General features: G+C 51.2%; 2 protein-coding genes and 1 long non-coding RNA gene across 6 annotated transcripts in view; 2 read left to right on the forward strand and 1 right to left on the reverse strand.

The window, feature by feature from the left end:
• The window catches only part of LOC131826587 (uncharacterized), a 72,944-nt gene extending 60,149 nt beyond the window's left edge, over positions 1 to 12,795 (forward strand). For both annotated transcript variants that reach the window (XR_009351659.1, XR_009351661.1), the window contains one exon: positions 10,938 to 12,795. This is a non-coding gene — a long non-coding RNA (uncharacterized LOC131826587). The remainder of the gene's footprint in view (positions 1 to 10,937) is intronic.
• LOC131826580 (small ribosomal subunit protein eS1-like) lies at positions 6,342 to 7,189 on the reverse strand. Its single transcript, XM_059165985.1, has one exon. It carries the CDS (start codon positions 7,164 to 7,166, stop codon positions 6,552 to 6,554), a length of 615 nt encoding a protein of 204 aa, XP_059021968.1. The 5' UTR covers positions 7,167 to 7,189; the 3' UTR covers positions 6,342 to 6,551.
• A 4,441-nt stretch (positions 12,796 to 17,236) lies between the features above and the next one.
• SORCS2 (sortilin related VPS10 domain containing receptor 2) overlaps positions 17,237 to 20,313 on the forward strand; it is a 422,409-nt gene continuing 419,332 nt past the window's right edge. For 2 of the 3 annotated variants that reach the window (XM_059165939.1, XM_059165918.1), the window contains exon 1: positions 17,238 to 17,871. In XM_059165939.1, coding sequence (XP_059021922.1) covers positions 17,380 to 17,871 — 492 coding nt within the window. In that variant the 5' untranslated portion in view covers positions 17,238 to 17,379. Of the gene's footprint in view, positions 17,872 to 20,313 lie in introns of all 3 variants that reach the window. The other variant, XM_059165935.1, reaches the window with a different exon arrangement.

Here is a 20,313-nt window from a genome sequence, read left to right on the forward strand (position 1 = left end):
CAAATGACCACAAACTGGGTGGCTTGAAACATCAGAAAGTTATGCTGTCAGTTTTGGAAGTCAGAAGTCCAAAATCAAGGTGTTGGCAGTGTTGGCTGTGAAGGGGAAATCTGTTCAGGTGTCTCTCCTAGCTTCTGGAGGTTTCTGGGAATCCTTGGTGTTCCCTGACTTGTAGAGGTGTCACCAGATCTCTGCCTATCTCTTCACATGGTCTTCCTCTCTGGTCTTCTCTTCTATTATAAGGTGATCAGTCATTGGACTTCATGCCCATCCTAAATCTTGGAAGACTTCATCTCGAGATCTTTGACTAAGTCCCTCTGCAAAGACCCTTTTCCCCAGTAAGTTATATACACAGGTTATGGAAGTTAGGACTTGGACATGACTTTTGTAAGGACATGAGTCATCCCATTACAGACCCCACTCCATAGACCAGGCCTCAAGGTCTGGTGGGGCAGGGAGGACAGGTACCCCAAGAATCAGGCCAAGGCATGAAAGTGTGCTCCTCCGAGTGGGAGCTGTGCTGTAGGGAAAGAGGAAGCTCAGGGCAGGAGGCTGTGAGAGTGGAAATCTGGCTCTGCATGCCCGGTGAGGGAGCGTGTGAGCAAAGGCACAAGGAGCAGAATGGGGGTCTGTCACTCAGTGGGAAGCTAGGGACCTCCCAAGAGTAGAGGCTTTTAGTCTGGCTCTGCAGTGACAACCTGGGCCCAAACAAGGGGAGAAGAGGGAGGATGATAATCTCCTTGAGGTCAGAGGCAAAGGAGGTGGGAGTGTGGTCTGGGCTTGACCCTGACCTTTACCCCTTTACTTTACATAATGGGTACAGCCTCTCTGAGCTTCAGTCTCTCCATCCACACAATGGGAATGAGGAGAGCAGCACCCATCTCGCAGGGATGTTGTGGGGCTGGTGAGGGTGATGAGGGCAAGGTGAATAACGCTCACCTCTCAGTCACCTGCTGTTTCACCTGGTTCCAGCAGCTGGCCCAAGGGGCACAGCAGAGGTGCTCAAGACCTGGTAGGTGCATTCATGAAGGATGAAAAATGAAAACCCCACTGAAACATGTTTCTTTCTGTCTTAAAAACAGACTTACTGAGGTACAGTTCATACATCATAAAATCCACCTGTTGGAAGCCACTTTGTAACTTCCAGCACACCTACAGATCTGTGCAACCATCCCTTGACCGCTGGTCACTCAGCCTGGGCTGGGTGGTTCTGGGTCTCTCGGATGGATTCTTGGGAAGAGTGGACACACTCTCCCATGAAGTGGGCACTGCTATTTTTGAGTTGATTTCACCGATGAGGAGAGTGAAACTCCATGATGTTGAGGTTTGGGTGGGGCTCACATGAACTTTCCCAGAAATCATCATCTTGTCTCCAGAGTGGCGGTGCCACTGGACTTTCCCACAGTGGTGTGCGTGGTTTGGGCTCTTTGTCCTTTCCACCTGTCCTTTGTTGTGGCCTCCTGAGTGGGGGTGCAGTAGTCTATCCCTGTGTTTTGAATGTTCTCCGTGACTAATGGTGTTGAACATACTTTCATATGCTTGACCATTTATTTGTCTGTCTTCCTTGGTGGAATGTTTGTTCACTTCTTTTGCCCATTTTCCCGTGGCTTCTCTCCCCTCTTAAGTTTTAAGTTGTTTGTATATTCTGGATCTAAGGCTTTCCTTCACCCCCATTGAACTGTCTTCCACCTTTGTCAACCATCCATTATCCTTACCTGTAAGGTTTTGTTCCTGGACGCTTCATTCTGTTCTATTGGTCTATACATCTGTCCCCTCACAGATGCCTCCCTGCTTTGATTACTGAATCTTGGCTGTAAATTTGAGATCGGGTAGTGTAAATCTTCCAACTTTGTTCTTTTTCAATCTTTTTAAAAAAAGATTTTATTTATCTATTTGTTTATGGGGGGGGTGACAGAGGAAGAGGGAAAGAAAATCTTAAGCAGACTCCACACTGAGTGTGGAGCCTGATGTGGGCGGGGCTTGATCTCACAACTCTGGGGTCATGACCTGACCCGAAATCAAGAGTCAGATGCTTAACTGACTGAGCCATCCAGGTGCCTCTGTTCTTCTATTTAAACATTGTTTGGGCAATTCTAGTTCTTTTGCATTTCCATATAAAATTTGGGATCAGCTTGCCAATTTCTACTAAAAAGCCCAATGGGGGGGCACCTGGGTGGCTCAGTGGGTTAAGCCGCTGCCTTCAGATCAGGTCATGATCTCGGGGTCCTGGGATCAAGTCCCTCATCGGGCTCTCTGCTCAGCGGGGAGCCGCTTCCCTCTCTCTCTCTCTGCCTGCCTCTCTGCCTACTTGTGATCTCTGTCAAATAAATAAATAAAATTAAAAAAAAATAAAAAGCCCAATGGGATTTTGGTGAGGATTACGTTCAATTTAAAGATCGATTTGTGGAGAACTGCCATCTTGCCAATATTGAGTCTTCCAATCCACGAACATGGAATGTTTCTGCATTTAGTTATATCATCTTTAATTTCCCACAGTGACATTTGTAGACTTCAGGGTAGGTCATGACTTCTTTTGTTAAAATTATTCCCAAGCATTTTACTCTATCTGTTGCTATTGTGAATAGAATTGTTAATTTCATTTTTGGATTTTTGTTGCTAACATATACAAATAGAGTTGATTTTTATCTATTGATCTTGTATCATGTGGTCTTGCTAAATTTGTTTATTGGTTCTATAGTGTTTTTATGGGTCTCTGGGGATTTTCTCCATAAAGAATCATGTCATTTGTGAACAAAGGTAGCCGGATGTCTTTGAATCTGGATGCTTTCAGCGATTTGTTTTGCCTTATTGCCCTGATGAGAATCTGTGAATAAAAGTGGTAAGAGAAGACATGCTTGGTTCTTTCTAATCTCAGGGGGGAAGCCTTGTTTGTCTTTCACCAACATGCACAATGGTAGCTGGAGCTGTGGATATTTGCATTGTCCTCAGCTGGTCTGAGAAGTGTCTTTCTTTTTCTCATTTGCAAAGAAATTTTATCATCAGTGGATACTGAATTTTTTCAAATGCTTTTTCTGCAACATAATAATGTGATTTCCCCCTCGTTTGTCTATTAATATACTACATGCATTAATTAATACATGGATATTAAACCAACCTTGCTTTCTTGGGTTAGATCTCATTGGGTTATGGTGAGGAATCATTTTTCCATTTTGATGGACTCTATTTGCTTATATTTTATTAAGGATTTTTGTTTCAATTTAACAAGGAATAAATGAATTGGGAAGTATTACCCCTTCCATTTCCTGAGAAAGTTTGTGCAAGATTGGTTTTCTTTTTTCTTTAAATGGTAGAATTCACCAATGGAGCCAAACGGGTCTGAACCTTTCTTTTCTTTTCTTTTCTTTTTTTTTAAAGATTTTATTTATTTATTTGACAGGCAGAGATCACAAGGAGGCAGAGAGGCAGGCAGAGAGAGAAGAAGGGAAGCAGGCTCACTGCTGAGCAGAGAGCCCGATGTGGGGCTCGATCCCAGGAACCTGGGATCATGATCTGAGCTAAAGGCAGAGGCTTTAACCCACTGAGCCACGCAGGCACCCCTTTTTTCACCTTTTTAAAGTACCAGCATTTGGTTTTGTTGATTTTCTCTCTTGCTTTTCTGTTTCCTATCTCATGGATGTATGGTCTCATATTTCTTATTTGCTTTCTTCTGCTTGCTTTGGGCTTAGTTTGCTCTTTGTTTTCTAGCTGCTTTAGGTGAAAGCTTTGATTATTTAAGAACATTCTTTTTTCTAATGTAGGCATTTGAAGTTACAAACTCTGTGCTAGGCGTGGTGTTGACTGCACGCCATGCATTTTTGTACATTGCAGGGATTTTCACCCACTTCAAAATATTCTCTATTCTCTTATGATTTCTTCCTTGACCCTTGAGTTACTCAGAAGCATGTTGTGCAATTTTGAAATATTTTGGGCTTTCATCTGTCTTTCTGTTGTTAATATCTAATTGAATTCCATTGTGGTCAGAGATCATACTTCCTGTGAATTTAGGATTTTTACATTTATTGAGGATCATTTTATGGCCTGGCACATGGTGTGTCCTGGAGAATGTTCCATGTGTGCTTGGAAAGAAAGTGTGATGCAAAGTCACTGGGTCCACTAGGTTATATGATTGGAAGTGTCCTCCAGTCTTTAGCATCTTTGCTGATTTTTAAAATCTAGTTGTTCTCCTAGCCATCAGGAGTGGGGTATCAATACCTCTTCTGATGCTGTTGCCTCGTTGTCTCTTTCTCCTTTTAAGGAGTTTAGTTTTTGCTTCATGTATTTCAAGGCTCTAGTATGAGCTGTGTGTACATTTAAAATTTTTATATTTTCCCAATAGATCTGCCCTTCTATCATTATAAAATGTCCCTCTTTGCCTCTAGGAATATTTCTTAACATTTGTTTCATTTGATATCAAAGTAGTCACTCCCGGCTCTCCTACTGTGGTTGTTTTCACAGTGTATCTTTGTCCCATACTTTTACTTTCAACCTACTAGCTTGCATCTTTGAATCTGAGATTTGTCTCTTGTAGCCAGTGTGCATTCATATCTTGCTTATTTGTTCAGTCTGACAATCTCTGTCTTTTTATTTAAGTGCATAGACTATTCACATTTAACTATAAATTAAATTATTTGACCTTAAGTAATTAAATTAAAATTTCTATTACATGATATTGACATTTTCCCTTGTGCTGTTTTCTCCATGTCTCCTGAGGTTTTTTTTTTTTTTTTTTTTTATTGTTGTCTTGTTCTTCTGATTCTCCTTTACTGTTTTCCTTTATGCTAAGTAAATGTTTTTAGTGTCCCCTTTTAATTTCTCTTGTAAAAAACCATATACTGTGGATGATTTTCTTAGGTTTGTTCTAGGAACTGCAAAAATACATTTGAGCTTGTCTCAGTCCACTTCAAATTAGCACTAGCTTCCTTCTGTGGAAAGTGCACTCCATCCTTCCCCCTTCCTTGTGCTGTCATTGCCATACATCTCGTGTCTTTTAATGCTATAAACCCAAGAGTAGAAAATTGTAATTACCACTTAGGTCTTTTAAAGAATTTAAGAGAAAAATTAAGAAAAATATATTTATCGAGTATTTCATATTGACTCTCATATTTACCATTTCTGCTGTTTTTTATTTCTTCTCGTGGATTTAAGTTATCATCGGGTGCCAATTCCTTTCAGCCTAATGGACTTCCCTTTAGTATTTCTCACAAGGCAACTTTGCTAACAATACATTATTGATCTTTGTTTATCTGAGAATATCTTTATTTCATCTTTAGTTTTGGAGGATAGTTTTGCTGGATTTTTTGTTTAAGTTTTTTTTTTTTTTTTTTTCCAGTTTGAGCACTTTGAATGTGTCATTCCACTGCCTTCTCCTGTTCTTTTTTTTTTTTTTCCTCTTTTAATGAAAAGCTATCTGTTAATTGTATTGTTCATAATATATGAAGTTTTGGTTTTCTCCTGCTTTCATGGTTTTCTCTTTGTCTTTCAACAGTTCGATTATAGTATGTATAGGTGTATATCTCTTTGTGTTTAACCTATTTGGGATTTGTTTAGTTTCTTGGATGTTTGATTTAAAGTGTTTCATCAATCTGGAAACATATTGGCCATTATTCCTCATGGTTTATTTCTTAACCCTTTTCTACCTCTCTTTTGTGACTCACATTATACGTGCAGTTGTGCTTGATGTTGTTCTATGTGTCTTTGAAGCTGTGTTCATTGTTGCTCATAGTTTTCTCTCTGTTCTTCGCAGTGGATAAATTTTCATTACTCTGTCTTCAAGTTCATGCATTCTTGTGCTATGTCAAGTATGCCACTGAGCCTCTCCAGTGAACTTTCCTCATTATTGTGTTCAACTCCAGACTTTCCATTTGATACATTATTTCTTTTTCCTTTCTGAGAATTGCCATTTGTTGATTTCTTATTGTCATGCTTCCCTTTAATTCTTTGGGTGTGTGTGTGTGTGTGTGTGTGTATAAAACAGCTGCTTTGAAGTCTTTCACTACCAAATCCAACTTCTGGGGTCCCCTGAAGATGGAAGAATGCTTTTTTCTTCCTATAACTATAGGTCATATTTCCCTGTTTCTTTGTACTTCTCACATTTTTTTTTTTTTTTGTTGTTGTTGTTAAAAATGACGTTTTTCAATCTATTGCATTGATTCTGGATTTTTCTTCTCTTCCAGAGATTATTTCTGATTTTTCTTATTCATTTGTTTGTTTTTTGAAGTAGCTTACCTGGGCTAAATCTTTGAAATCTATCTCCCTTGCTGTGTGTAGTTGCTGGTGATTTTTTTTTTAATTTTAATTTTAATTTTATTTATTTTATTTTTTTAAACATCACAAATAAGATCTTTTATTTGTCACCATTGAATGTCTGAATTTTAAACAGATTCCTGGACTGGTGGCTCATATCCATCAGCTCATTCCACTTTAGCACCGGTCTCATCCCCAGTAGCTTTTCCAGAACTACTACTTTCACCATGAAGCTCCATGAGCTTTCCCAATTCAAACTTGGGCTTCTTCAGCATTTTTACTTTTCTAACGAAGACATCATGGAGTGGTTAAATAGACTGACAAGCTTTTTCTATATCTTTTCCAATGCTGTCTAGAATTAATTTATTGACCACTTCTTTCAAGTCATTTGTCTGAACCTCTCGGGTCATGATCTCCATCATCTTTTTCCGAATTTGGCGGACCTGTTGATGCTGAGCGTAAGAGGTCTTCTGAATCTGATTATTGCGTTTTTTAGTAAAACCAACACAAAATAGATGAAGCAAATAACCATCGGTAGTCTTGACATCAACATGAGCTTCAATCATGGTCTGCCATTTTTTGACCATGGAGCACATTTTGTCCCAGGTAAGATCCATGCCATGGAAATTGGTCAGGCAGTTTTTGCCCTGGACATCCTCAATAATTAGCTTGAATTTTCTAAATGCAACTTGATCATTCTGCAGATCAGCAAGACTCACTTCAAATACACGACCCTTGAGGCCATCAGAAGCGATTTTGGTTCCTTGAGTTCTTGTGACTAATGTTTTTCCAATATTTCTTATATTGAACATAGCTGGTGCTTTCACATCATACCAATCTTTCTTAGAAAATGGATCAACCACTTTCTTCTTGGCTCCCTTTTTGCCGCCTTTTGTAAGGCGCTTGTTCTTGCTGACCACCATGGCGCTGCTCAGGGAGCCAAAAGGGCTTAATTTTTATTTTTAACTTATAGCTTTTGCACCCTTCTGTCTGCCTTGCTTAGAGATCAGCCAGTATTTGATCAGAGGTATTCTCAAATACCTTGAATTAGTAAACCTTCTATCTGATATCAAAGACCTTTGTGTGGGTAGTGGAGCACATTTAAAATTTAGGCATTTTCAAATCTGCCTGGCTTTTGCTTTTCACTGGGCTGCTCGTGTTTCCTATGTGAGTACACATGGCCTTGGGATCATCTAGGAGTCTGTGGCTGGCTTGGGCCATTTCCAGAGGCACACAGTCTTAGTCATTCTATACAACCTTCAAGATGATCATTTCCATTGTCACTGCTACTAGGCAGGGGTGTCACCCATTGATCCAAATTGAGTGAGTCCCTTCAGCCATGGCATTGCACCTGCTGTGCCCTTCCCTACAGAGTCTCTGAGTCTCCCCAGCTGGGAGGGTGCTTTGGGAGCAGCCTGGGGCCAGCATGCTCCAGACTCACTGTTTCTACCTGAAATGCAGCAGTTTTTAAGCATGAACACTTCATAAATGGTTGCATGCTCTTGGATGATTTCCAGCATGTGGAAATGGCTGCTTTTGTTAATTTGTGCAGTTTTATAATTGATTTTTGGAAAGAGCATTTGCCAGCCCGCTCACTTGGCCACACATCAAGGTATTAACTCCCCAGAGTGCATTTGTGACTAGGGACATGGGGCAGAGCTGAGGGTGCTTGGAAGGATAGAGAGAGGAAGAAGTGGCTATATATGAGGCTGTAGAGATTGGTTGGGGTAGATGAGAATTTATTTAGCAATTTATTTACCTTCTTTGCTAAAGAAGGAAAATGGAAGTGCCCACAGAGAAGGGGATTTTTCCCAAGTTCTTGAAGCTCAATCAGTAGAGTGTTGACACTGGAACCCGGCCCGCCTGACTCCCAGCCCAGTGCTCTTTCCCTTCTTCCAAATTGCTTCAGCAGTTGTTGTTTAGAAGTTCAAATCCCTAGGAGTTTTCAGGATGGCAGAACCATCCATCCATCCATTGATCCATCCATCCACCCAGCCATCATCCATCCTCCATCTATTATCCTTCCACCCATCCATTATCTTCCCTTCCTTCTACCCTTCCATCCATCTTCTTTCCATCCATTCATCATCTATCCATCCATCCATTATCATTCCTACCAACCATCCATCCATCTTCTTTCCATCCATCCATCATCCACCATCCATCCATCCATTATTCTTCCTTCCATCCATCCATCCATCCATATTTTTTCCATCCATCCATATTTTTTCCATTCATCCATTATCCTTCCTTCCTTCTACCCATCCATCCATCTTCTTTCCATCCATCCATCATCCTCTATCTATCCACCCATCCATTATCCTTCATTCTATCCATCTATCCATCCATCCATCCATCATTATCTTTCCATCCATCCATTATCCTTCCTTCCTTCTATCCATTCTCTGTTCTTCCTCCAGTCCATACATTCATTCAATACTTATTAAGTACCTACTGTGTGCCCAGCACTGTGCTGTGCTCTGAGGCTAAGTAGAAAACAAAAACTGACATGGTTCCAGTGTTATGACCCTCTCGTAGTCTCAGAGTGGGACACTAGCCTCAGGAAAGGGCAAGATCCGTGTTGAAGAAGTATCCCATGCTTCTCTGTTGGTCTTAACTAAAGCAATATCCCTTTCAAGGGAAAATAATGAGTTTTAATTAACCCCCAAGCTAAAATCCCTCAAAACGTGATTTATAATAGTTATTTGTGGCAAATTTTATTTGTGAAAACATTTTAAGTCTGTAAGTATTTAAACAAAAAAAGAAGGGGTACCTGGGTGGCTCAGTGGGTAAAAGCCTCTGCCTTAGGTTCAGGTCATGATCCCAGGGTCCTGGGATCAAGCCCCACATCGGACTCTCTGCTCGGTGGGGACCCTGCTTCCCCTCCTCTCTCTCCGCCTGTCTCTCTGCTTACTTGTGATCTCTGTCTGTCAAATAAATAAATAAAATATAAAAAAAAGAAGCTGTCATATTTAATAGTTTGGTAGCAAAAATTTTGATTTCTGAAATGAATCTCAAAGGCAGCCATACTGTGAGTTGTCTTTCAAAATAGTCATTAAAATGGAAGGCTCTGGAAACTCCTCCTCCAGACAAATCTGTAAGTCTGAGGCCCTTGGCCTTTCGTGGAGGGAACCTTGCAGAACGGTTTGGTACTTAGACACGTGCCAGCTGCTTGCGGCTGCCTGTGCCATTCCAAAGTGCCATCTGGAAACTGAAAAATGCAGGAAAGACTCTGGAGGCTTGGACCACATGACAACAAATAAGTGGATATTTGGAAGTGAACTTTTGGACTACATCTTGAGTCATCCTCTGGGAATTCCTAAATACAACCTCAGAGGGATTAATGGAATTTTGTATCTCATCTTTCTCTCTTCCTTCCTCCATCCCCCGCCAGGTGATCTCATTCCACAGTCATGTCCAAATCTGTGTCCCAAGCTCTGATTCTGTCCCGGGCACCATTTCCAAAGGCCTCTGGAGCCTCCCTGCTGGTGTGCCACCAAATGTCCCTGTGCTCCTGTGTCTGCCAGGCTCCCTTATAGGTGGGTCAGGACATGAACCCAGGCCCTGGCTGATGGGACATGAGTAACAGTGAGGTGACTCCCAGGTCCAACCCCACAAAATATCCCATGTGGTTCTTTGGCTTCCTCTTCTGCCACTGTGACCTTGAAGGGCTAGATGGTCCAGCTGGCAGAGCCACAGGAGGGGGAGACACCTGACCTGCATCAGGCTTTGTGAATGAGTACAGTGTGCCTTCCTTGGATTATTTATCCCACTGGGATTTGGGGTTCATTTGTTACTGTGGCCCAGCCTAATCTAGCCTGACTGATGGGTCCTGGATGTCCCACAGACACTTTGGAAGCAACACATCCAAAGCTGAGCATTCACCTGCTTCAAATTTGTACCCTAACCATGCAGTGGCGTCATGTTGTCCCAGATGCTTCTGAGTCTCCCTAGAGAGACTTGCATGGGATGGGCCTCCCTCTTCTTCCTTCTCCCCATTGTGCTTGCTCCCATCTTGTCTTCTCTGCCCTGGACTGATGCCGTGGCCCCTGCCGGCCTCCCTGTCTCTTTTCCAAGCTCTGGTTTTCCGGAGCTGCCAGAATTATCATTCTGAAACAAATCTCATTGTGCTGTTCCTGTTCTTGAAAGCCCTGGAAGGTTCTCTTTCACCTTGGGAGAAGGCACAAGCCTGGAGCTTCTGGGCCTGGCTTCCCCCCAAATCTTATGGTTCTTGTCCAGAGTGGCCAGGCTGCTGGGTCCTCCCTGTGTGGGCAGGGGACCTTTGTCCTTTGTCCCTTGCAGGTCCTACACTTTGTGTTTTACTTCACCTGGGTCCCGGCTCATCATTCAAGACCTGCTCAAATGTATTCTTCTCTTTGCCAGCACCTCAGGCAGAATGAATTCTCCCTTCTTCCTTCCGCGGTACTCAGCACATATTTCCATAATAACCTGCATTCTCCAGGGTAAGCAGGAGGAAAGAACTACAGGGTCAAGAAGTTGGGGGAGAAACTGAATTTGTCAACGTCAAACAGACGGTTAAATTGCAGAGCTTTTCCATTCCTTACTCACATGAGCCCATGAGAAGGGTGGTCAGCCAGCTGTAGGGCTTAGACCACAGAGGCGCTTCTGGGGAGTGCCTCCTGGAGCTCATGTCCTGGAGAAGTCATAATGTTGTTCTTCCCCTCATTTTACAGGTGGGAAACTGAGATCCAGTGCACACGGCTGCCAGAGACAGAGGCACGTGCTTGCTGGGGAATTAGCACTGCCGTCTGGTCCCCTGCCCACCAGCATCGGTGGTTACTAATCAGCCCCCTGGGACCTCTCCCTTTGAATGAAGATATGTCGCACCCCAGCCAGGCGCTTGGGGGATGGCAGAAGACTTCCGAGGGGAAGGTCATGGACCATCACCTCAGAGGCGTGTGTCACACAGACGGACCTATGGTGGGTCATTCTGTTACTGTCCCACGTGACGACCTTCCATCAGCGCGGTCCAGGTGCTCTTCTGAGCTCTGTAGAGACAATCCTCCCTCTGCTCGACAGCCTGGGACTCGGGCTGTGACTGTTCTCAGTGGATGTGGGGAGACTGAGGCACAAAGACACTCGGTGACTTATGCAGGGAGTCAGCCTTCAGGCCCCAGCCTGACCCCCACTGTGAGCTCATCACCCCCCAGCACGCACCTGTCACACACAGACCATGGCCTTCAGCCTGGAGGGCGAGTCTGAGGAGAAGCAGGGCCCACCAGGGCTGACTATGCCCCTCCCCTCCCCACGTCCCTCACAGATGTGTACTGGGCCCCTCCTGGGCCACGCCCTCTGCATTTGGCCTCCATGCAGAGACTCTGGGCCCCTACCCTCTTTCCCAGCTCCCAGGAATCCCCAGGGACCATTTCTGGTGTTGCATGTCCCTCTTAGGTCTAGCCCTCCTCCCCTCTGCCCTGCCTGCTGGAGTGACCAAAGTGGGCTTTGGCCCCTCCTGACTGATGGAGAATCCCTTCTCCCAGGGCCCACAGGGGCCACTTTCCAGGGTCTTCCCTGATGATCAAGTACCAGAAAGCTCCAAGGAGCTGAGGGCTCACTTCTCAGCAGTGGGCCTGTGATGGTCAGAGCCGGTCACTGTCCCGCTTCCTGTCCCCATAGTGCTTTACGTATGTACACAGTTGGGGAGCAGTGGGGCTCGGGGCTGGCCCCCTGGCCTGTGCCTACCTGCCACGGGGGTTGGGGGGGCCACTGTCATTCTGGTAACCCTGGTCTCAGTGAATGTCAGTGGAGATGATAATGAGCCCAGCCCCGTCCCAGCCTCCCAGGGTTGGGGAAAGATTGATGCAAGTGGAATGTGAGGCCGAGAGGAGGGTGCCCCCTGCCTATCCCTCCCATTGCTGTGGATGGAACCCTGGCGAGCCTCTTTGCCTTTTCGTGCTGTGCCTCCATTTCTTCTTCCGGGAAAAGGACATAATGATGAAGCCCATCCCCCAGTCAGCTTGGGGGCCCGCACTTTGCAAAGTCACTGGGGCAGAGCTGGAGCCTCGAGTTGGCATGTGATGGGGCTCCATGGACACCCGGTGAAAGGAAGGGGGACACGAGCCTGTCACACTGCATCAGCCCTGCGAGGTCTGCGACTGGAGGCAGCGGCTGCCATCCCCGTCCCTCCCTGGAGCCAGCCTCCAGCTCGGTGGGCCTCTCATACATGCAGGCTGGGCTGGCCCGTGGCTACAGGGTTGCAGGCCAGAGGAATCCCTGCCCCCACCAAGAAGTGACCACACCCCACTTCCCCTTAGAGTGTCTCATCCCCAGAGGGGCCACCGCCTTCCACCCCATCTCCCTCCCTCTACGGATCAGAGCAGCCAGACCACCATCTCCCTGGGGGGTCTTTTCTTCCTTCTCCATCTAGACACATTTCTCTCTGGCCTCCGGGTCACACTTCTGCCCCTGGCCTGAATGCATGTCCTGAGCAACCTCCCCACCAACTTGGCACCTTCCCCATGACAACCGGATAACGATCTTTCTCCCTCAAGCTGTCCCCTCCAACCCCTTGTCATTTGCTGGAAGGCATTAGGAGACATTAGGAGACATTAGGAGACAGCCCCACTGGCTGTTTCCCCACCCCCCACTAAGCAGGTGCAAATTTCTTAGTTTTGCTGGAGGCCAGGCCAAGGGCACAGCACAGGGGAGAGGCTCCCTGCTGTAGAGTCTGGCCCCCCAACAGCCTTTTCCCTCAGTCTCCCTCCTGCTGGTGCCCCCAGCGTCCCCGAGAGCATTGCTCATGGAGTCCTTGACCAAGCTGAGCTTTGTCACATGTATCAAGACACATTAAAATATTATCACTAGAGACCTTTGCTGATTTCAAAAAGCCTGAGACTTTTAATGAGTAAGTGGTCGGATTAACAGTTGGAGAGGAGAAGCACTTCTCCTTTTTGGGTGGGGGACATTGCTGCGGGGTGAGGAACCCAGGCTGCATCTTGAAGCTAAAAGGTTTGGGCTGGGGTTCAACGGGGGCCCCCACTCACCTCTCAGGGAAAGCTCCGTTTCCTGGGTCCAACCATGTGCCAGGCGCTTGGCATCTGGTCATTCATGGATGCTCATAAGGAGCCCCACGGGGTCCATGGCACGCTCTGGCCGCTCGCAGAACTCCCAGTGAGTTTAGCGAGGGCTGGATAGTGGGCCCTAGACACAGAGGTCAGGAGTCACTGGCATTTTTCTAAAGTTCTCCCACGTGGTTCTCAGACAGAGCCCAGGCCAGAACCGCTGGGTTAGCACAATGGCTCTCAAACCTGGGGACGCGTCGGAACCACCATGGGGCTCCTTAGAACACAGACCCCGGGGCCCCCATCTTTGTTTCTGGTTCGGCGGGTCTGGGGTGGGGTCCAGGAGTCACGCATTTCTAACCAGTTCCCATTAAAGCTGATGCTGTGGTCTGGGGATGACCTGCAGAGAACCACCGAGTCCGGGCAGTGCTGGCGGGGCGATGACAGATACAGAGAGGGGACAGGTCTCCCACAGGACACCCTAGCTGGCACATGAGGATGCGTCCCTTTGAATCCGCCGGAGAAATTACTGAACCCCTGTGTGCCTTCACCTTCCTCCTCAAAGTGGGGAAACCTGTGGCCTCCCTGTGTAAGTGCTACATAGATGTATGCTACATTGATGTGAGGTTCAGTGAGGTCTTCCTTCTGGAACAATCCCGGGCCCAGAGTAGGCTCAAGTCCTAATTCTGATTATTTTTGTGACTGCTTCCTAAAGGATCAGTTGAAGGGTATCCCCCTCTGAGCAGCCTTCTTCCCTCAGCCCCACATAGGCGGCCGAGCCACTCTTTCTTCCCGGACGGTGTGGTCTACCGTGGGTCTCCCCCATCCCACTGGGGGCCCCCCACAAGCAGGGGCCAGGCGTGATGGGGGTCTGGATCTCCGTGCCCCCCCTGGAGCCTGGAAGGAGGAGGCAGTGAGGGAGGTGGCTGGGGCTGCTTTCCCCGTCTTAGGATGTTCCCATCTTGAGCAACCAGGCTTTACAAACCCGGAGCGCGTTTGATACCCCATACACCCGGAGCACGGATGCCGGACCCAGTGTCTGCACACATGGGGCCTCTGCCAGCTTTCACACCCCCTGCCGCCCCGGGGGGGCACCCAAATGCTGCCCCGTGGTCTCCCCACGCTTTTCTACAGCAGCATGCCCCCTGGCTGCCTCCTATTCTCTTTGCTTTCTGCACCCAAGTCCCCTGCTTTCCTGACTTGGTCACCAGTGAAGGTGAGCACAGGCCAAGCAGGTGCTGGAGTGGGCTTCCTTCCGTCATCCTCCCCAAGTCCCTCACTGCCTGCCTGGGCCCAGCCCCTATGGCCTCTCTCCACCTGGACAGGAGCCTCCTAAGTGGCTTCCTGCACTGGTCCTCACCGTGGCCGGAGACACGGCTCCAAAATGTCGCTGGTCTCACTCCCCCACTTAAAACCTTCCAGAGACTTTGCACCAGCCTGTGAATACAAATCAGGCCCGCTGCCAGCCTCCCCCGAGCACCGGCACCCTCGTGGACTTGACTGTGGCTCTCCTGCTCCAAGGGCCTCTAGGACCGCATTTCCCACTCTCCTCCTCTTCTGCTGCTTCTCCTTCTGGGCTCAAAGTTAGGCCCTTTGTGACTCCTCCCCCTCCATGTGGTGACCATCCGATTTTCTCCTGGGTCCTCAGTCCTGTCTGAAATGAGCCTTCCTTGGGACCTGTCTGCACAAGGAAGGGAGCTCTGCACCGGCCCCGGGGTGGGGGTGGGGGAACTTACCCATTTCCTTCGTCACCGTGTCCACGCGCCGGGCAATGTTCGACAGCCTGGTGACCTCAGGGAGTCCCCACGTCTCTGAGCTTTGGATTCAGAGAAGGGCCGGATCAGTCCTGCCCTTCGACAAGCCCTGCAGCCTTATCTGGGCAGAAGCAGCCAGCCGACTGTTCTGGAAGAAGCCCGGTGAGGCGTCCGCCACTCCACCCACCTTCCAGGTCTGGACACCCACCTTCCAGGTCTGGACTCCCCTTCCACGCGGTCGTGGACCTTCACCAAGTCACAAACAAAGTGGGCCTCCGTGTGAGCCTGCGACAGTGGCTGGTCGTGCCCGTGGTGGAGAGGCTCCGTCTGAGCCTCTGAGGGGCAGTGAGCCTGTGAGCCCAGTGCCCTGACCACAGGGAACCACATGGGGCAGTGGGAAGGACGCCATCGAGGGGCCAGAAAACCCGGGCTGGAATCTGGTCTCTGACTGGCTCTGGCCTGGGGACCTCGGGCAGCTACCACCTGGTGGAGTCTGGTTCCTCAACTGTGGAAAGGGGACCATCACATGCACCCCACAGCCTGGTCATGAGAATTACCTACAATAACCTGCAACGTCTCCTCCTACCCCGGGAGCGGGGACCACCCCCCCGCCCTCTGCCCCAGGCCCCAGGGATAGTGTCCAGAACAGAGTAGGTGCTCAGTCACTTGTCACAGTTTATCTTGGGGACAATGCGTAGGGGCTCCCTTTTATTAAAACAAGCGAACAAATGGAAATGGGAGAGAGCTCTGAGCCTGTGTGGTTGGGGAGGGGCGGTGGGGACCGGGGTGTGGGGAATGCCTGACCAGGTCAAAGCTGGGACACGACCCAGCCCTTTCTGGACAGCTGGCCCTGCTTTCCCCGCCAGGGCACGGTCTGCCCTGTGCCTTGTTTGAAGCTTCTTTCTGGGCTCCTGTTACCTGGCTCCCAGGCTTGCCTCCCTCAGCCCTGCACTGACTGGGTTCTGCTCCTTTCTGCTCCCTGGGCCAGAACATGGGTTCCCACAGCTGATGGCTTCTGCATCCCTTCTGGACCCTGGGCCTAAGCTGGAAATTTCAAGTCTGACAGGTTGGGAATTGACACCACGAAGGGGGAGGGCCAGGGCACATTCCAGGGGTCACATCACATCCCGCCTCTTGAGGCTGGGCACAGACAGCCATGGCCCTGGGGACGCTCTCTGTAATTGGATATGACTTCCGGCTGAGCCTGGGGTGGGGGTGGGGGGTGAGCCAGCACCAGCACACAGGACACTGGGCGCTTCTCCTCTTGGGGGCCAGAGGGAACCCATAGTCTCCACCCTTCCCAAATGTTTGATGCTTTGCTCCTCTGCCTCATTCGTGGTTCTTTCTCTCTGGAGTGAAGATACCCAGCTGGGAGGCAGGTGTAGCACAGGGCCTCCTGATTTTTACCAGATGTAGAGGTCTCTGGGGGAAGGATGGAGACAGGCTGGCCCCCTGCCCCCCACCCCCCAGCCTGGCCCAGGATGCGAAGCTGGTCTGGCCTCAGTGAAGTTCCCACTCCTATCCTGCTATTTTCCCTAAGGCCTATGTGGAGCACAACAAAGTTCTATTGAAATCTGCCTAAAGTAGCCCATGACCTCCCATAGCGGCTTCCTGGGCTCTGGCTCTCTGTGGTCTGCCCGGCTGTGCCCTGGATGGGTCCTTGTCCCCACACCCCTCTAAATGCTTCCGCACCCAGGTGCCTACCCTCACGTTCAAAGACTGCCTGGTTGGGCCATGGGCAGTCTCAGGGCCTTTGCAATGCCTAGAGAGGCCCCTAGGTGCTGTCTACACTGCCGGCTCACTCTTCGGAGGCCCCTGCCAGAGAACACCTCCCCACTTCCACACTGTGTTAGTTCGGGCTCTCTGGAATTCTCTCGTCCCTAAAGGTGTTCGCTGGGGGGCGGGTCTCCCGGGCTGTCATCCAGGGCCTGGCACCTGGCAGTGGTTCACCCCTGTGCCCCCAGGGCCTGGAACGGTGCATGGCACCAGTAGGTGCTCAGTGAGTACAGGAGGAAAGGGAGGGAGGAAGGGATGAGGGCAGAGAGGAGGGCAGGAGCAGGGGAGGAAGGGGGAAGGGAGGAAAGGAGGAGAGGGGTCTGGGGCTTGGCGCTCCCTGGGACCTGGGTTCAGGCCCTGAGCCGGTGGGCGCTCGCTCGGCGGGCGCGGGGCCGGCCGGCAGGTGGCGGTGCGCCCTCGGCTGCGCGGGCGGCGGCGGAGCGGCGAGTCCCCTCCTCCCGCCCGCTCCCTCCCCTCGCCGGCTCCTTTCTCTGCGCTCTCGCTCGCGCTTCCCAGCGCCCTCCCGCTCGCCCGGCCGCGGTCTCCGTCGCCCGCGCCCGCCCCGCCGCCGCCCCTCGGCGACCATGGCGCCCCGGGGCCCCCCGCGCTCCCCGAAGGGCCCCGGCCCCGCAGCTCGAGCCCCGAGCCCGGGGGCGCCGCCGCCGCCGCCGCCGCGCTCGCCGCGCTCGCCGCGCTCGCGGCCGCTCCTGCTGCTGCTGCTGCTGCTGCTGGCCGCCTGCGAGGCGGCGGGGCGCTCCCCCGAGCCCGGGCGCCTGGGTCCCCGCGCGCTGCTGACCCGGGTACCGGCGAGCCCGCCCGCGGGGCGCGCGCTGCCTGGCGGCGACGAGGACCGGCAGGCGCGCGGCGCGGAGCCTGGCGCCCCGGGGCTCGGTCCCGCTCCAGGTCCCAGCGAGGACGGCGCCCCCGCCGCGGGCCAGGGGCGCTGGGCGCGGGCGGCTCCCGGGGCCGGAGCGGCTTCGCGGGCGCAGGTCTCGCTCATCAGCACGTCGTTCGTGCTCAAGGGGGACGCAACGCACAACCAGGCGATGGTGCACTGGACGGGCGAGAACAGCAGCGTAAGTGACCTCCGCGCGCCCCCCGCGGCCCCTGCCCCGGACCCCTCGAGCCCCCACTTCCGGACCGCCCCGCGGTCACCCTGGGCGTTCTCGGTGACTTGGGGACGCGAGTCACCTCGGCGGCGCCCCTACCGGACTCTGGCCAAGGGTTTCTTGGGGGAGAGGTCCCCAGATATGTGAAGACTCTACCTCACAGGGTTCTGGGACCCCGAGCCACCTCGGAGGCGCCCCCAGTGGCCTCCCGATCCCAGGTTATGGGGTGGGGGTGTCTCCCGAGGCTTCGGAACCCTGGTCACCTAGGGTCCCTCCCGGTCCTTTAGGACCGCCCCAACTCGTTGTTGCGCCCCGACCGCTCTCAGACTCCACCCGGTCCGCTCAGCGTTGTGTTCTGGGTTTTTGACTGCGGGAACCTCTCCACCCAGGTCTGCCTGGGACCCCGCTAGTGGTCTATCCTGGAGATTGCTCCACGAGCTCCAGGAATTCCGTGGTCCGCTCGGCGTGGGATTCTGGGACCCCCCTGTCGGGATTCCCCTAGTGCGATCCGGGGCTGCACCAGGAAGCGCAGGGACTGCGTACCCACGGAGTTGGGCGCCACGCCGCGCTCGCAGCCGGCGGCCGCAAACTCCCCGCCCTCCCTCCACCTTTCCCTGTACTCTGGAAGTTGAGCGCCCCCACCCCTGGCCACATCTATTAGGGTCCTGGGTGCCTCCTTCCTCCAGCGCTGCGCTGTGGTTCCTATCCCTCTGGATACCGGTCCGTTCCTTTTTTTTTTTTTTTTTTTTGTGGTTCTTGGAGGTTGGCCCTCATATTCTTCCCTGGGGAGCTGCCTCAGCCTCCTTTTTGCCCAGGGCAGATGACCAATGGTCAGGCATGGGTAGTCTCCCAGCAGCCCTGGTGGGTTATCCCCAGTTTGGAAAGAGAGCAGGGAGGTGGCAGCTGTTATGGGGGGGGGGCTGTTGTGTGGGGAGTAGGGATGGGACTCTCCGCTTACTCCCTGCCATCGGTGTTGACTTAGGTCTCTCCAGAGGCTGACCCCCACCCCCGCGGTTCTTTTCTTGGGCAAAGTTCCGAGGAGGCAGCATTGGGCCAGCACCCCTGCATGCTTTGGGAGTGGAGGGATGGGCATCTTTGAGCTTCCTTACCCAGGAAAGGGGTGTAACATGGGCTCCAGGCGCTTTTACCTTTCTCTGGCCCTGCTGGTCTGATGCGGGTGGGGGCGGGGCGGATTCTGCCAGAGAAGGGAGGGGTGGGGGTTGACCATATTGGACCACCCTATGGCTTCTCCAGCCGAATCCTGGGGCAGCGCATCCAGGGGACAGCACTGGCTGCACCTGATTGGTCCAGAGCCCAGGGCCCTGCCGGTCCCCCACCGGGTCATTTCTGCCACCTGCAGTCAGACTAGAAGCCTTGGGTGGAGGGTGGGGGACTGTTAAGTTGATGTCCGGGAGGCCAGCAGGGGGCGCTCAGGGAGCTAGGTGGAGTGGGGGTTGGGGGAATGGTGCCTGTCCGGAGGTAGCAGGCTTCCCCCTCCCTTGAAGAGCCCTAGGAGATGGTCCCTGAGAGCCAGGGGGGACCCCAGCTCTTGATCACTCCCCATCCTGGTGGACAACCCCCCCCAACCCCCGGCCTTTGTGCTGTAAGCTCTGACTTAGGGACCTAAAGGTAACTAGGAACCCAACATTTCCCGGAACACATGAGCATTTCAGGTCATCCCCTAGAGCCCCACTGTCTCAATTAAGCCCCCCACCCCACTGGCTGAAGGGATGAATCAGCTGCTGACCCAATCCCTGGGTCATTTTCCCTTTTTGGGTCAGGCGGGGATGTGGGGGTGGCAAAAGGAAGAGGTAGGTGGTCAGGGGTGGGACCAGCACCTTTGGGACTCACTGGCTCCCAGCACCCACCCCAGCATGAGTACAGAGCCAGAGGGCTGTGCACCTTCCTTGGGAGGGAGTGAGGAGGGGTTGGGCCCGTGGGGCTGGAGTTCCTGGGTGGGGGTGGGGAGCATCAGAGGAGCCTTCCTGATTTTGCTCCCTGGGGATTCAGGCTCAGGTGTGTGACTGCTTTGTAACTAGGTGGCTTGTATCCTGGCTGCTGGAGAAGGGGGCTTGGGAGGGGAGGGGATCTGGCTTCTCTTTGGTGGGGGAGGGGCAAGAGGTCCAGAACAGGAGAGGTGTGTTAAAGGCTGGATCTCTCCGCTGCACCCCCCCCCACTCTGCCGCAAAGGGATAGCATGTAAAAAGCCAGGCCCAGCCTGGCACTTAGCACACACTTAGGAGGCAGAAGCCAGAAGTACCTTATTCCCATCAGGGAGTGTTGTTGGAGCAGCAAAGAGAAGGCAAGCTGCATGGAAATGTTGACCCAGGCATTTGGCTCCAGCACCTTCTCACTTCTGCTTCCCTTCTCCCGCTCACCCATCCTCTGGAATGGGATGTTGAGGCCAAC

The sequence above is a fragment of the Mustela lutreola genome, chromosome 1 (genome assembly GCF_030435805.1).
Source record: "Mustela lutreola isolate mMusLut2 chromosome 1, mMusLut2.pri, whole genome shotgun sequence".
NCBI lineage: Eukaryota > Metazoa > Chordata > Mammalia > Carnivora > Mustelidae > Mustela > Mustela lutreola.

Excerpts from the sequence above, each read along its gene's own strand:
- LOC131826580 (XM_059165985.1), bottom strand. The coding sequence starts at position 7,166 with ATGGTGGTCAGCAAGAACAAGCGCCTTACAAAAGGCGGCAAAAAGGGA.